The sequence below is a fragment of the Aethalodelphis obliquidens genome, unplaced genomic scaffold, assembly GCF_003676395.1.
Source record: "Aethalodelphis obliquidens isolate GAN/ISIS:26980383/991018 unplaced genomic scaffold, ASM367639v1 scaffold11, whole genome shotgun sequence".
NCBI lineage: Eukaryota > Metazoa > Chordata > Mammalia > Artiodactyla > Delphinidae > Aethalodelphis > Aethalodelphis obliquidens.
Window position 1 is genome coordinate 4,674,346 of NW_020837955.1, and position 17,104 is coordinate 4,691,449.

General features: G+C 37.6%; 1 protein-coding gene across 16 annotated transcripts in view; it reads left to right on the forward strand.

Moving 5' to 3' along the window:
- The window catches only part of PCDH15 (protocadherin related 15), a 718,778-nt gene that overhangs the window by 398,804 nt on the left and 302,870 nt on the right, over positions 1-17,104 (forward strand). For all 16 annotated transcript variants that reach the window (XM_027111903.1, XM_027111902.1, XM_027111901.1 and 13 more), the window contains one exon: positions 4,064-4,176. In XM_027111903.1, the coding sequence (XP_026967704.1) occupies positions 4,064-4,176 (113 nt within the window). The remainder of the gene's footprint in view (positions 1-4,063; positions 4,177-17,104) is intronic.

Consider the following 17,104-nt stretch of genomic DNA (forward strand, 5'->3'; position numbering starts at 1 on the left):
TTGTGTTCCTGTCTTGCTAGTTGTTTGGCATAGGATGTCCAACCCTGTAGCTTGCTGGTGGTTGAGTGAAGCTGGGTGCTGGTGTTGAGATGGAGATCTTTGGGAGATTTTTGCCGTTTGATATTATGTGGAGCTGGGAGGTCTCTTGTGGACCAGTGTCCTGAATTTGGCTCTCTCACCTCAGAGGCACAGCACTGACTCCTGGCTGCTGCACCAAGAGCCTTTCATCCACACGGCTCAGAATAAAAGCGAGAAGAAGTAGAAAGAAAGAATTAGTAGAAGTAGAAAGAAAGAAAGAAGGAAAGAAAGAAAGAAAGGAGCGAGCGAGGGAGGAAGGAAGGAAGGAGGGAAGGAAGGAAAAAAGAAGATAAAGTAAGATAACATATAATAAAGTTATTAAAATAAAAATATAATTATTAAGAGGGAAAAAAACGGACAGCTAGAACCCTAGGACAAATGGTGGAAGCAAAGCTATACACACAAAATCTCACACAGAAGCATACACATACACACTCAGAAAAAGAGGAAAAGGGGAAAAAATCATAAATCTTGCTCTCAAAGTCCACTTCCTTAATTTGGGATGATTCGTTGTCTATTCATGTATTCCACAGATGAAGGGTACATCAAGTTGATTGTGGAGCTTTAATCAGCTGCTTCTGAGGCTGATGGGAGAGGTATCCCTTTCTCTTCTTTGTTCTCACAGCTCCCAGGGGCTCAGCTTTGGATTTGGCCTTGCCTCTGCGTAGGTCGCCGTAAGGCGTCTGTTGTTTGCTCAGACAGGACGCTCAGACAGGACAGGGTTAAAGGAGCGGGTGATTCGGTGGCTCTGCCTCACTCAGGCCGAGGGGGAGGAAGGGGCACGGAGGGCGGGGCGGGCCTGCGGCGGCAGAGGCCTGCGTGACGCTGCACCAGCCTGAGGCGCGCCGTGCGTTCTCTTGGAGGAGTTGACTCTGGCTCCCGGGACCCTGGCAGTGGCGGGCCGCACAGGCTCCCCGGAAGCAGGGTGTGGAGAGTGACCGGTGCTCGCACACAGGCTTCTTGGTGGCGGCAGCAGCAGCCTTAGCGTCTCATGCCCGTCTCTGGGGTCCGCGCTTTTAGCCGCGGCTCGCTCCCGTCTCTGGAGTTCCTTTAAGCAGCGTTCTTAAACCCCTCTCCTCACGCACCAGGAAACAAAGGTAAGAAAAAGTCTCTTGCCTCTTCGGCAGGTCCAGACTTTTCCCCGGACTCCCTCCCGGCTAGCCGTGGCGCACTAACCCCCTGCAGGCTGTGTTCACACCGCCAACCCCAGTCCTCTCCCTGCGCTGCGACGAAGCCCGAGCCTCTGCTCACAGCCTCGCCCGCTGTGGCGGGGGAGCAGACAAGCCTCTCGGGCTGGTGAGTGCCGGTCGGCACCGATCCTCTGTGTGGGAATCTCTCCGCTTTGCCCTCTGCAGCCCTGTTGCTGTGCTCTCCTCTGCGGCTCCGAAGCTTTTCCCCTCCGCCACCCGCAGTCTCGGCCCGTGAAGGGGCTTCCTAGTGTGTGGAAAACTCCTCCTTCACAGCTGCCTCCCACTGGTGCAGGTCCCGTCCCTATCCTTTTGTCTCTGTTTATTCTTTTTTCTTTTTCCCTACCCAGGTACTTGGGGGGTTTCTTGCCTTTTGGGAGGTCTGAGGTCTTCTGCCAGCGTTCAGTAGGTGTTCTATAGGAGTTGTTTCACGTGTAGATGTATTTCTGGTGTATCTGTGGGGAGGAAGGTTATCTCCGCGTCTTACTCTTCCGCCATCTTAACCTGTTCCTCTTCCGTCAGCTTAACCTGTTCCAAGAGGTTTGATATTTTTTCCTCAATCCTACTTTGGGGATCACCACAGTAAACAGTAAGTAAAAATTGTATCTGGCTAACTGGGAGAGTAAAGTGGCATTTATTTCAAGTAAAGTTCATTTCAGTGATTATAAGTAAATGGGATGTTAGAAGATTTAGGAGGCTATCACAGTGGTAGAAGAATGAAATGACAAGACTCTGAATGAGCAAACACTGTGTAAGTGAAAACCATGGAGAGAATGACAGACAAGGAAGAATCATTTGGAAAATATATGCAGAGTTGTATTAGAGGAATAAGGAGATTTGAACCAGTATAGTGAGAAAAATGGTGGGATCATTAGCAAAAATTCAGTTCATGGATTTTGGCATCCACCTTGGACCATTGCTAACTGAGCAAGAGAGAAATAGAATCTCAGTGTGGTTTTGAGTTTTTCTTCTTATGTATAAAGGTGAATATCATTGTGTGCGGTCAAGAGTCATCTGCCTTTCTCTTTCTGTGAACCATCTGTTCATTCTCTATCCCAAAACTTTTTAAAAAATATATTGCTGATCTTTTACTTTTCTAATTTGAAAATGTACATATGTTAGGGATATGAGCCTTTGTCTCTGACGTAAATACAAATATTTCCCTAGTTTGTCACCTGCAGTTTTACTTTGTTTATTGTGTTTTGCCATGCAATTTGTAATGCCATTAAATTTATCACTCTTTTTCTTTATTAATTCTTTATTTTGAGCCATAGGTAGGAAAGTTATGCCCACTCTCACATTAGAATAGAATTCATCCATGTTTTCATCTATTACTAGCTCTTGTGTTGTTTTATTGCTTATTGTGCATGAATATCTTATCCATTTGGGGTTTACTCTAGTATATTGTATGAAGAATAGACACAATTTTATCATTTTCTGTCTCTCCTATTAGGTTAATGCTCCTATTCAAAAATCCATTTTCCGTTATTATTTTGAGATGACTCCTTTATCATAAGCTCAATTTTCAAATGCAATTTTGACTATTTCTGGATTTTTTTTTTTTTTTTTTTTTTTTTTGCGGTACACGTGCCTCTCACTGTTGTGGCCTCTCCTGTTGTGGAGCACAGGCTCCGGTCGCACAGGCTCAGCGGCCATGGCTCACGGGCCTAACCGCTCCCCGGCATGTCTGATCTTCCCGGACTGGGGCACGAACCCGTGTCCCCTGCATCGGCAGGCGGACTCTCAACCACTGTGCCACCAGGGAAGCCCTAATTTCTGGATTTTAAAGTCTGTTTTACTGGCATACATTTTCTCCCCTCACATAATGCCCAGGAAAATTTTCTTTCTTGTCTCATGGTTGAAGCAAAACAGTTAGCAATTAACCCATTTTTGGATATTTTTGGCGTCTGTCAACCTAGATTTGAATGCAAGTTCTGTCTGACATTGTCTCTTTGACTTTGGACAAATTACTTAATATTGCAAATCTCCTGAGTTCTCCTGTGTAAAATGGGAATGATTTACAGAGTGATTGTAATAATGATTACTTATATAAAGCATTTAGTACAGCGTAGGATTCAATAATTGGCAGCCGTATTATTTTATTCTTATCATTATTGTTATGCTAAATGCCTATATTCCACAGTTATATGATTTGACTTCCACTTTATCTTCACTTTGGAAAAAAAGAATGTTGTAGTATACAAAGGAAAATGATACAATTCAAGGAAATTTCAACTCACTAAAATGGCTGCGTTTAAGAAATATCCTCTCTAGACACTGAGTAATTCAAAATATTTTATTTATTTCATATGATTGATTTATTAGGCTGAATACTTATCTTAAGAAAAAATACTTGCCCAGCTAGAACAGAATATTCTTATTTTAATTTCCAAGCAATTTGGTACAAATTACTAGTCATTGTCACAAGATATGGTGAAAGACGATGCAGATTATAATTAAGATTTAGGTACCACTAAAATACAATTTTATAATTCAAAATTTGTTCTCAATACACTTTATATCTCTTTTATGTGATGAAGTTTCAAATTAATTAAAGTACTCACTTAATAAAAGATATTTGGAAAATCATCCAAACAGGTATTTTCACCCTCTTACTCATAAACTAATGAATGATATACCACATTTGCATCTGCTTTCCCTAGACTGTATAATTTTGAAACTTAATTTACTAATAAAATTATGATTTCGTTCCTCAGTTAATGAAGGGAAATAGATATAGCAAATACACATATTACTTATTGTTCTCAATTAAGTGCTGAAATATCAATGTCTTTCAGGGACTCCTGAGGATTACCCACGATTTTTTCATATGCATCCAAGGACTGCAGAACTTAGTCTCCTGGAGCCAGTAAATAGAGACTTTCACCAGAAGTTTGATTTGGTTATCAAGGTAAATTTAACTAATTGCTTAACGTTCTTGGGTTTATAAATATAGCTAATGTTCTAATGTTCTTGTGTTTATCAATGAATCCTCTAGAGGCTACTGTAGGGACTTTTAAGCTATAAAAATTAAAATTAATTTGAACTGCAATTAGCCAATTTTTCTTTAAAAAGGTGAAGTGCAACAGTTCTAACACATTATCTGTGTTGCTTTTCTTTAACATAACTTTTTATATTACAGTGCTATTCAAATACTGATACTTTTATATGTAATAAATGCCTTGGTCAAATGTATGTAATTCTACATACTATAATTTATTACATCTTCTAACATTTAGTTTAGGTTTTGTTTCCTGTTTGTTTGTTTGTTTTTTACCAAGTGGATTTAATTTTTGACCACAAAAGCTTAACCAGTGAATGTATTTAAAAAGTGCCTGGGGCTTCCCTGGTGACGCAGTGGTTGGGAGTCCGCCTGCCGATGCAGGGGACACGGGTTTGTGCCCCAGTCCGGGAGGATCCCACATGCCGTGGAGCAGCTGGGCCTGTGAGCCATGGGCGCTGAGCCTGCGCATCCGGAGCCTGTGCTCCACAACGGGAGAGGCCACAGCAGTGAGAGGCCCGCGTACCGCAAAAAAAAAAAAAAAGTGCCTGGATTTATATATATTTTTATTTTAATAATGTGTTATGTTTTTAAATGTTATTGCTTTTTCAAAACTAAAACGAAAAGATCTTGCTTGTCCAGAAATTATTTTAGTATATGTTTCATTATTTATTTTGAAAAATGATCTTCAACCACAAAATTTTTCAAAGCTAAGGGAATCCATTTGGCATTACAATTTTGATTTAATAATATATAATATATTGTAATAAAATCATTACAAAGGTATTGTGGAAACCCAGATGATCTATCCGTTAATTCTTAGAGACTTTACTGAGAAGGTAAGATTTGAGCTGAGCAGTGAAAGGAGAGTATGAGTTTACCAAATAGAGATCGGGGCTAGGAGAAAAGCATTTTAAGTAAAAGAACAGAAATAAGCAAGGACACACAGTATGTCTAGTGTGTATTGTCTGACTTTTTCATATCTAAACATGCAAAAAATAGATATAGATATGCAGCCCTATGGCATTTTTTTTTTTTAATTTAGAAGTGTTAAAAGAAAAGGAAGTAAGGTAAAGAAGCTTACTGAGCATGTACATTGTACAGGGTGTTTTATGTATATTTTATAGCCACAACCTTAGTACTTAGTACTATGCTTATGGGTACAAATGTCAAAACTAAAGTTCAGATAGGGCAAGTGATTGAATCAGAGTTACATCACTAATAAGCAGCAGAATTGAAATTCAAATTTAAGTTTATCTAAGCTAAAGCCATACTTATTTCACTTCACCAAGATGCATTTCCTTAGAAATGGTTTAATTATCTGTCAGTGCAACTGCAAACAATAATACATCGATACATTTAATTTTAGCTCAAATTAGGACATATTTTGTTAGCACCGATTATGTTATACACACTAGATTCTGTATTTATTGATTGTTTCTTTGTCCTTGAAGAATGGGTAGTTTAGAAGGGGAAAGAATCACGTAAGCTGATAAACCAAATACAACACATCAACTGCTGACAGGAAGGCAATGTAAAAGCTCTAACGAAGCACAGATTAAGGACATTTAAATTAATCTGGGACTCAGGGAAAATTTTCTGGGAATTATCCCAAGCTCAGTGTTGTATTGGATGGCTTTGGCTAATGAATGAAAGCAGGAAATACGTTTGACCATAAGGAAGAACAGAAGCAAAAGCTTGGAGGCATGATGTACCCGGCTTCGAGCAGTTAACAGGGAAATGAGGTATAGAGCCAGACCCTGGAGAGAGCCTTATGTTCGACTGCAATTTCCTTGGATTTCATTCCGTAGGGGTTTGGGAGTCATTCAACAGAGAAAGGCTCTTTTTACCATTTATGTAAAATAGTCATGCATGAGATTCATCTTGCATGGTTTTATTTTAATTATCATTGGACTATATAAAACTCCAAAATGTGTTTCCATCGTCTCCTGTGGATCTACCTGGAGCCCTGTGGTGCTACACTCTGTGGGAGTTAAACTTGACAAAGCACTGTTTCCAAACTGCCCCACTTGAAATCTGAAATCAGTTATTTTTCTTTATTATCAAAGTCAGTTGTCCTGGTGTACCCAGGTATTGTGAAACTCAGTCTATCAATTATAGAAACAAAAATCAATTGGGACAAGCCACAGGTAATTTTTTTTGTTTTAATAACACTTTATATTATTAATGGAAGTTTTTACTGACATTATTGGATTCAAATTATTGTGTTTTGTGTGCAGTCAAGGGGATAATAAGCAAAGGTATCAATCTGTAAGAATAATAATGTGCCACTTGCTTGAATATTAGCTGAGTATTGTGTCCTTGTATAAGGATCCATTGAAGTGCTACAATCTGGTAGTTCTCCTCTGCAGTAAGTCTTTCAAATTCTTCCCTTTTTCTTATTTTAATAATGCTTCATTTTTCATTGGCCATAATTTTTTTTTATTGGACTTGATCCCAATTTCTGTTTTGGAAGCTAAGGAAAAATAAAATACAATGAAGTATCCTCTTTTAGACTTTGAAGAAGAATTCTGCTTTAAAAAGCTGTATGCACATTTAACAGCTGGTGTCACAAATTAGAAATTTATCATCTTCATTTTATCTATTTCTGCCAGTTATTTACTAAGTATACTGACAAAAATGTGAAGGTGAAACTAGGAAGGCAAAATGGAGTAGTTCACCAACTTTAAAATATTAAAGGATTAAAACACATCTAATTAAAAGAGAAAAGGGTGTTCCATTTCAAAACACTATTCCAAATTTTACATAATTGCAATCATTTAAGCACACTTTAAAATGAAACACACATTTTGAATAAGAATCATAGCCAGTCCTGGGTTTGCCCAGGACCGTTCATGTTTATGCCTATTGTCCTTGTGTAATTATTTATAACACATCTTTCACCCTCAGAAATGTCCCAGTTTGGATGGAAGTTTGTGCAATCACCATAGTTATACAGCAAAAAATAATTATGCAATAGAAATATGAAAGCACATTTTAGATTCTAGATGATGATGAATTAGTTCATGCATGGAGTGTCTCTAACAAAGTCCAGAACATTCATCTTCATTATTAGAAGTGCAGTATTTTTTAAAAAATATTAATAATTTATATATTTATACTCTGGGCATCTAATACAAGCATTAAATGGATAAATTATCAATAATTCACTGTCTTTCAGTTGCTCAAACATAATTTTTTTGTCTAAATCTCACTTTTTAAAAAATTTATTTCTTTTATTTATTTATTTTTGGCTGCATAGGGTCTTCATTGCTGCGTGCGGGTTACTCTTTGTTGCAGTGCACGTGCTTCTCATTGCGGTGGCTTCTTTTGTTGCAGATCATGAGCTCTAGGCACACAGGCTTCCGTAGTTGTGGCTTGAGGGCTCAGCAGTTGTGGCTTGCAGGCTCTAGAGCACAGACTCAGTAGTTGTGGCGCACGGGGTTAGTTGCTACGCGGCATGTGGGATCTTCCTGGACCAGGGCTCGAACCTGTGGCCCCTGCATTGGCAGGCGGATTCTTAACCACTGTACCACCAGGGAAGTACCTGTCTAAATCTCTTTAATTAACAACTAATAGCAAGGGTCACAATGATACCACAAATATCACTGTATCATGGTCCCTCTGATTTTCATGTTGTTGTTCATTGACCTACTTATACTGCCTAGCAGGCTGACCTTTAACATCTTTTCTTTCCACATAATGGGCATAATTAACCCTCAGCTCTCATCAGTCACCCTGCATACTTTTCTCTGCCAGCCATACTCAAACACTTGCACTGCCTTAAACTCACCATGCTCTTTCTAGCCTCCAGGCATTTGCTGTTCTTCCTGAATCATTCCTCCTTTTTTTTTTTTTAATCAACAGTCTAATTCACACTGATATTTCGTTGACGCTTTGTATGCTAAGACAGACAGTTCCTCTGGAAAGGCATGACCACTGATCGGAAGCCCTTCCTTGCATCCTACTAGTCCCTATGGTGGCTATGATTATTCTATATAGAATTTGCCTGTTTATTTTCCCCTGACCTTTATAGGAGGGAGGGCAGATTGTAATATATTTCTTCAACATTGTGGCCCAAGCCCATAAGTCTATCCACGTACAATGTATAAAAGTGCTCAAGGGCTTCCCTGGCGGCATAGTGGTTGAGAGTCCGCCTGCTGATGCAGGGGACGTGGGTTCGTGCCCCGGTCCGGGAATATCCCACATGCTGCGGAGCGGCTGGGCCCGTGAGCCATGGCTGCTGAGCCTGCGCGTCCGGAACCTGTGCTCCGCAACAGGAGAGGCCACAACAGTGAGAGGCCTGCGTACCGCAAAAAAAAAAAAAAAAAAAGTGCTCAATACATATTTCTTGTAATGGCTTTCTCCCTGGCACAGTAAATCTTTTAAGGCTGCTGGATTTGCGTACTGCATCTTCATTGCATTTAAATACATATATTTGAAAGTGCCTGTATTTGATAGAATTTTATCCTGCCTCTGTCAAGAATAAAGGTGCAAGGAACTTGTCGAATAAATTCAATCCCTGGAAAAAAGCCATACCTATATTAAGACAGTTTAAAGCTATTTATGACTGTATTTAAACAAACAAACAAAAAATTCTCCTTCTAAGGAAAATATACATATTTTACACAGACAATGAGCCACAGAATTGAAACTGGTGAGCTTGAATAGTAGAGTTAATCTGCCAGTTCTCCTGGTGAGTTACTTTGCTTTAGTAATTTGAGAGTCACAGGACAACAGCGTGCAAGAAATGATTGAGGCCTACAAGAACAGTGACCACAGCCCTTGATCCTACACATGAATCTCTAATGCCACAACCCTAGAAAATATTTGGCCTCTATTTGAATAATGATATCAGTTTTACTTTACTGCTTAGGAATTCGGTGGGTAACTAGGATTCACTATCTTTAAGCCATATGACATTTCCTAGTTTTCAATTTGCCAAATCCTTTCTGAGTGCCTATTAAGTGCCTGATATTTTGCTTGGTTTTGAGGAGACAGAAATGTATGAAAGCTCTGCCTCAAGGAAGAGGTATGGAAAGTATGGAAATTGTACTTTTAGACATATTTCCCTTCCGATTTCTACATCTGTATTTCCAAGTACTGGCTGAATAACTACTCCTAGTATTTTCCAGTTGCATCAAATTAACATAGTAAAGTATATACATCTGTTTGAAACCTCGGCTTCTTTCTTTCAATTAATAATATTACAATCAGCTTGTCACCCAAGCTAGGAGTTCCCAGTTCTTCTGAGACACCAGCTCCTGTACGGCCCTATCCATTCACTTTTCAAGTCCTATCCAGATACATCTGGAATTTCTCTTGAATGTCTCCCCCAACTCTCCATGCCCACTGCAGTTCTCTAGGTTTCATCCTCAAGGCCCGTCATCTCACACAAGTGATCTCTAAGATTTTAGCCTCTTTTTCATGCATCCTGTCCATCTCCCCACATTACCAATAGATATTGCTAACACAAAAAAATAGATCATGCTGCTCCATATTGCCTATAAGCCAGTTGACAAATTGCCCACTACATGAAATTCCAACAGAAAACTTTGTTGATTTGAAAGATCAGGCATTAGGGGCGGACAGACAGAGTAAGAAGTCACAGATCATTAGTCATCACTTCTCAAAATAAAAAGGATGGCATCCCCCATGAACATGAGAGAGCTATCAAAATTCATTAAATCTGTTAAGGGGAATGTGAAGTATAAGTTACTATCATTCTGCTGTGGTGTATGGATTGTCAGTTTATCAAAAAAAAAAAAGAGAGAGAGATACACACAAATAGAGAAATTGAAAGGAGAGAAGAAGGGCTTAGATGCTCCCTTTGAAAAAGATTGAGTAGTACCTTCCAGTGAGCCAGGGTTATGATAAGAAAAAAAAAAAAATCAGAGCTGATGTTGTCCAGCCATAGGAAGAAAGACAAATTCTATAAATGACATACTTTCATAATTCTGGAAATATTCTAGCCATATATGCCTCTCTCTATTCTTATGGATTCCCATTGAAGGAATAAAATACACATATCTCACATCTTAGTTCAGCAGTTAAGTGAAAAGTAAGCTCACTTCCTCTGCCCAATAGCAAGATCTATAAGGTAAGGAAGTTTAAGTCCATTAAGAATGAAAGTCCTTTGAATGTTTTAGAGAAAATTATCCCACAGAAACTTCAGGTATTAGTTCTTATCAGTAATGAAACAACAATCCCTCCATTGATGTTTTAATGAATAATACACTTTTAGAAATCCACTGACATATTTGATACATTTGCTAGACGTTCATCTTTTAATTTTACGTTCTATTTTTTCAGTTTAGTAGATTGTCACATAAAACATTATGTTTGTTTCTTCAAAAAGAACACTGTATCCTTTTGTTTACTCCTGCTTGTTCACATTTCTAAAACTTCTAAGTACTAGGCTAAATTAATTGACTATTATGACAATTATGGAAATTAATACAAGGAAAGAATATATGGTGTCCTCTTTTCTCATGTTGTTATTCATCCTGCTAGGTTAGTTAGAACAGAAATAGAATACAGCAGTTGAATATAGTGGCTGTCCAAATGTGCAAGATGACAAAAGACACACAGAAGAGATATTTTACTTGGCCTCTTTCCTTCTTCACAAGGTGACCTGCAACTGCTTGGAAGAAGGGAAGCAATTTATCCATTCTCATCACAGTCCCTTGATTTTGGCAAGGCCCTCTTGTCTGCAGAGGTCATTGTAAGAGTACAACAGCAAGTCTAAATATTGTAGAATGTTCACGTGAAAGACACTCTGAGCGGACCTTGCCATATCTCCCCACTACACACCCCTTCATACACAGAAACTACCTTAACCCTCCTACATGAATGTTCTCAAGTAACCTTTCTTCATAGGCTTCTTGGTTGTTGCATAGAAAATGAAATTAAAAGGGTATATCTAAAGACTTGAAAGCTAAACAGGTCTTTCCACTAGTTTTTTCTCAAGAACAGACTAGTACATAGGAAAAACTCCCATTCTCATTACCTTCCAGGCTCTGAAAAATAAGCCACTTAGAGACAGACTTTTTCTGTATACTGATGATTTTTTGAAATTCAAATATTCCAGGATGGACTATTCCAGTGAACCAGTTCACAAAGGCACCTTAGGAGAGAGCTTTCTCCTAGTGGAGAGAATACTCTGTGGGAATGGAATCAGAATCCAGCATAGACATTTGCTGGATGAGGAAGTGAAGGGCAGGGCAAAATAAGGGGAATACAACATGAATTAGAAGCATTCCAGAAAAAAGTTACTACACCATCACGATCATAATTTTGTCTCTGGCTCACCGTGCTATTTATAGCCAAGATGATTCTCATGTTCAAGCCACCAGCCAAATAGTGTGATATATCTGTGCTTGGCAGGAGTTTTCTGAATCTGTGGTCTCTCCGGGAGCAACTGGGTTTTTCTTCTTTAAATCATTCAAAATTGCCTTAGTCATTCTAGTGTCAGTTTATATCTCAAGCTTTAAGCACAGAGAAAGATTTTTATTATTGAAAAATATACAGAAGCTCCAAGGTTGCGGTACGTGGGCCTCTCACCACTGTGGCCTCTCCCACTGCGGAGCACAGGCTCCGGACGCACAGGCGCAGCGGCCATGGCTCGTGGGCCCAGCCGCTCCGCGGCATGTGGGATCCTCCCGGACCGGGGCACGAACCCGTGTCCCCTGTATCGGCAGGTGGACTCTCAACCACTGCACCACCAGGGAAGTCCGGTGGGCATATTCTTACATCAAATGAAGATAGAATGTACTTTAAAAATATTTTCTAGATGGGAAGTGTGTCAATATTATTTTGTTGTCATATTATAAACCCCTTTGGGAGCGCATTGTTTATAGTCTGTCTAGTAAAGATATCTTTTCTTTTTTGTCAAACCGAAAATGTTTTTATTTCCAAACAGAAATGCACTCTTTCGCTATGCTTATGGCATTACAAACAAATCAGTTGTATAAGATACAAAACAATTCTTTGTGTTTTATCTGATAAATTATTTTATGGTTTTGCAAGTTCTTAAATATTTTTAGTAATTATCATAAATAGGCTGTTGTCAGACTATGTATTCTTTAATTTTTAGAGTAGTAAAGTTTAAATAAATGAAGTTTCTGTAGGTTTTAAAGCAATATAATAGTATAACAAGGGTCTAGAAGCAATAGAATGCACTTATTTTAATTATTAATTAGTTGGCAATATTAATATGATCTTTGATCCAGGGAACACAGGCTTACCACAGCCATCTCTCCCTAAGACGTTCCAAAAGAAAAATGTGTGTACAAAGAAGGGAAATGTAACCTTTTACAGTCACTGGGGCTTCAACCCCCAGCCCTTGTAGAGTTTAGTGAGCTGAACAGGATCCTGTGGAGAACTCCCGTATATAAGTGAGGTTCCTCCACTTTTACTTCCGACTCTCAGGTCCAAACTGAAATTTGAGGCTTTACTTAAAGACTGAAAACAGTAGCTTGCATAAGAGGCTAGAGAAGAATTGACCTAAGGTGTTCCACCTTGGCTTTTTTTGAGTGTAACAGCTGCCTACAAACATGTGTGAGAGGAGTCAAAATGCTAGACAGCAATTGATTCTCAAAGGGCTATTGATCGGACATGTTAGGATCATGTGATGTGCTTGTTTTTGAAAGGAAGATTTTAGGGCTCTATGCACTGAATCAAGATGCCCATGTGATTTTCAGGGAACTTAAATTTGAGATATAGCCATATTTTAAAATCACTTGGGAACTTGGTAAGGCAGTATAAAATTAAAATAGTAATTAAAGAAACAGACAAATAAGTAAATAAATACATGTCAGAGGTCCTAATTGAGCCTACAGTTGTAGAAGTTTCCATAAAGATTAAATGAAGATTTTCCCTGTAGTACTTTTGCATCAGACACCAGAACTTTCGGTCTTATTTTCATTGGGGTATGGTGAAATGTGAGATAAAATTTATAGGTCCACATACACAAATGAATATCCCTAGATCTTATAGATCTTAAAACCCTAACTTAGTCAACTAACCTAGTCAAAAACCTTACCAGTGTTCCCAGGTGGAGAACTGGATGGAAGGTTTTGTCAATATTCCCACTTCTTAGGTTTTCTTAAAAAACACGGAAGACTGTTATTTGAGAGCAACATTATCAGAAATATGTACATACATATGTGTGTGTGTGCATAGAATAATCCATAATTAAATTTCAATTAATTAAGAACAATGAAATGTCAAGAAGATTTGATCTTGACCTATGAACAGTAGCAGACTGAATTTATTATGTGCAGAATATTCACATTTGTATACATGCAATCCTTTGTTATGCTACAATCATAAAACATTTTTAGTGGCACTCAGCCTGCCCATTTGATAGTAGTATTATACGTAGCATCAATTACCAGAAGCTAGCTAAGTCTGCTACATGACACCAGTGTTTTTTTGGATATACAGTATTGTCATGGAGGCTTACTGGTCATCTTTGCTAACCAGTAAGACTACAAAGAAAGATTTTCCAGAAATTCGAGTGTGGACATAGCTCAAGCATGAAGTAGCCAGACCCAGAAGGGTGTCTTTCAAAGTACTCACATTATAACCACCCAAGGAGTTTGATAAAAAGGGAGATTTCTTATCCCTGTCCAAGATATATGAATCAGAATCTCTGTGGGGAGCATGAGGGAATATGCTTTATAATAGGCTTTCCTGCTGAGTCTTATGTAAACTAAAGTTTGAGAACCACTGCCCTATCTGGTAGCCATAATTTTTGAAAGTTACCTGTCATTTACTACTGGTATATAGAGAAATGGCTTTGCCATTTGTTTTCCTTCCCTCGTCCTTTCATCCACACTTTGTTCCTTGTTTCTCTTCTCCCCTCCCCTTGCCTCCCCCCATCCCCCTTCCTTCCTAAGGTATCCGATGTTTGTGAAAATTGGTCAAACAGGTCCTAAGAACTAGAGATTAAAGACTATAGTTTAATAGGAGAGACAGGCAAGAAAACTGGCAAATAAAAAAGTATGTTAATGCACTATAAGAGTGTACTCAGTCAGAACCTTGCTAAAGTAATCAATTTGCCTCAGTCTGACAAGAAAATGTGTCTAAGTCATACGCTAAGTGAAACAAAGCAAATCAGAGCAAACATCTCTTTGTTTAAACCACTGCCCATTTTAAAAACCTCCCCGTATCTAAAAATATATATCAGCTTATTTACATATGTATTATATGTAAATGTTGATAAATTCTGGAAGACTGTAGATCACCTATTCACAGCCCTCATTCCTATTAACAGGGAACCACAATTGGTGAGTGAGGAGGATAGGTTGTGGCCCTTTATATATCTTTATATGACTGGCAGGAATGCATATCAATACCAATTATCTGTAGGTAAGCTTGCTTAGATATGAAAAACCTTTAAAATGCACAAATAAAGATGGCGTTCACATAACTTAAGGTGTTCATGTTATACATTCACAAAAATTTATTTCTGCTTCATTTTAATGTCCAAAACAACCCCTCCGTAAATATCTATAAAATGGGGAGTAAAATCATGGCACATTCATTTTATTTGTAGAAAATATTTATGTAAAGCAAAGATATACATAGCCTATTGAAATTGAAAATACACAAAATTCACAGCAAACCTATTTTTGAATTCTTCCATATATCAGGAACTGATCAAACATTTAGCAATGTACGAAACAGACAAATTTACAGTGTTTACCCTCTCATAGAATTTAAAGGTCTGGTGAAGAATGATTCTCAGACATTTGTTGCAATAAAGGGTTAGGTTTACAGATGCATAGAGAAAGGACATTTTTTTTTTACATACAATATAATTCCATTTTTATTTTTAAATATTATAAATATAGGAAAAATGCAAAATTATCAGAATTATCAAGACTAAAGTGTGGTTTTACCTTTTTAATTGCAACATTTAATTTACATTTTAAAATAAAACTACAATTAATTAGATTAACATAAGACTTGTTTTTTCTTCTAAAGTTTGCTGACATGAAATATTTCTTGGAGTATAAAATCCATTGATTATATATTATTAAATGAGAAGATGGAAACACAAATTATTAATTTTTAAAAAACTTTTAAATTCTTTCCCCATCTATCACTCCAAGCAGGAGATTTTCTTTAAACTATTTTTAATAACAGTAATACAACTAACAGTTATTGAGTAAGACATTTTCTTGCAAGGCATTTTTTGTAAGTATTTTGAATATATTGTATCACACAGTTGAATGTATTTGAATTGAATTTGAATGTATTGTTATCACACAATCAAGATGTCTTGTAAATTGTCATTTACTGTGATTAAGGGAGGGTAAGGGACTTAACAGGTGTTGTGAAGTTGGTTAGATATAGACTGGGAGACAAATACCACTCTGCTAAGCCACCTTTTCATTACAGCATCATTTGCTTTTGCAGTAGTGTGTGACTTTCTTACCAAAAGAACATTTATTCATTCAGTACTTATTGACAGACTATTCAATGTTAGCTACTACAATAAGCCTGGAAAGTCAACATTAACAGAATAGTCACACATCCGTGATATCTTGAAAGTTATATTCTAGTGGAATAATTCTGACAATAAATTACAAGTATAATAAACAAATTTTGAAATATTTTATCTGTTAAGTGCTATAAAAAAAGCAAATTACATTGTGAATTCCAGTGCTGGGGATATAATTTAAATGAGGTGGTCAGTGTAGGCCATGTGGAAAAAGATATGTAATTCATGTGGACATGTGTGGGAATAACATCTGAGGTAGAGGGAACAGCCAATGCAAAGGTTCTGAGGTAAAAATACGCCTGATTTTTAGTGGAACAGCATATAATATGGTCAGAGCATATTTAGTGAGAAGGAGAATATGATAAAAGCAGTAAGAGGTCAGATCCTGTAGACGAGTCAAATTGGAAATCACTGAGAGGTTTTAATGAGAGAAGTGACTTGATCTGACTAATATTTAACAAAATCACTGAGCTGCACATAAAAGAATGGGCTACTGGCAAGGGTAGAAGCTGATGGAGAAGTTTAAATCATCCAGGTGGTAGATGATAGTGGGTTGGCCCCTACCAGAGTGGTAATAGTGGAGGAGGTGAGAAGTAGTTAGATCCTGCATATATTTTGAAGTTATAGTCAATAAAATTTCCTCATAGATTAGATGTGAAGTGTGAAAAGAACCAAGGAGTAAAGATGACTCCAAGATTCTTGGCCTGGGCAACTGGAAGAATGGAGCTGCTGTTAAAGTGGGAAAGACTGTTTGTGGAATAGGTTTGTGAGGTGGGAGATGAGAATTTCATTTTTTCAGAGGCTACATTTGAAATGTTTATTAGATATCAGGTATCTAATAAACATATTATTTAATAGTTATTTTAAAATAATTATTACTGTAGTTACCTAATAACTATAATAATTAGATAATAACTATCTTTATAGTTATTAATTAAGCAGAGTTATTACATATACAGTTTTATATAGATTCTGGACTTTTAGAGCTCCAAGCTGGAGATAGAAATTGGGAGTCATTATGTTATTGACATTTAAAAAAAAATTTTATTGGAGTATAGTTGCTTTACAATGTTGTGTTAGTTTCTGCTGTACAGCAAAGTGAATCAGTTATGCATATACATATATCCCCTCTTTTTTAGATTTCCTTCCCATTTAGGTCACCACAGAGCATTGAGTAGAGTTCCCTGTGCTCTACAGTAGGTTCTCATTAATTACCTATTTTATACATAGTAGTGTATATATGTCAATTCTAATCTCCCAATTCATCCCACCCCTCCCTTCCCCCCTTGGTATCCATAACTTTGTTCTCTTTAAATATAAGTTCAT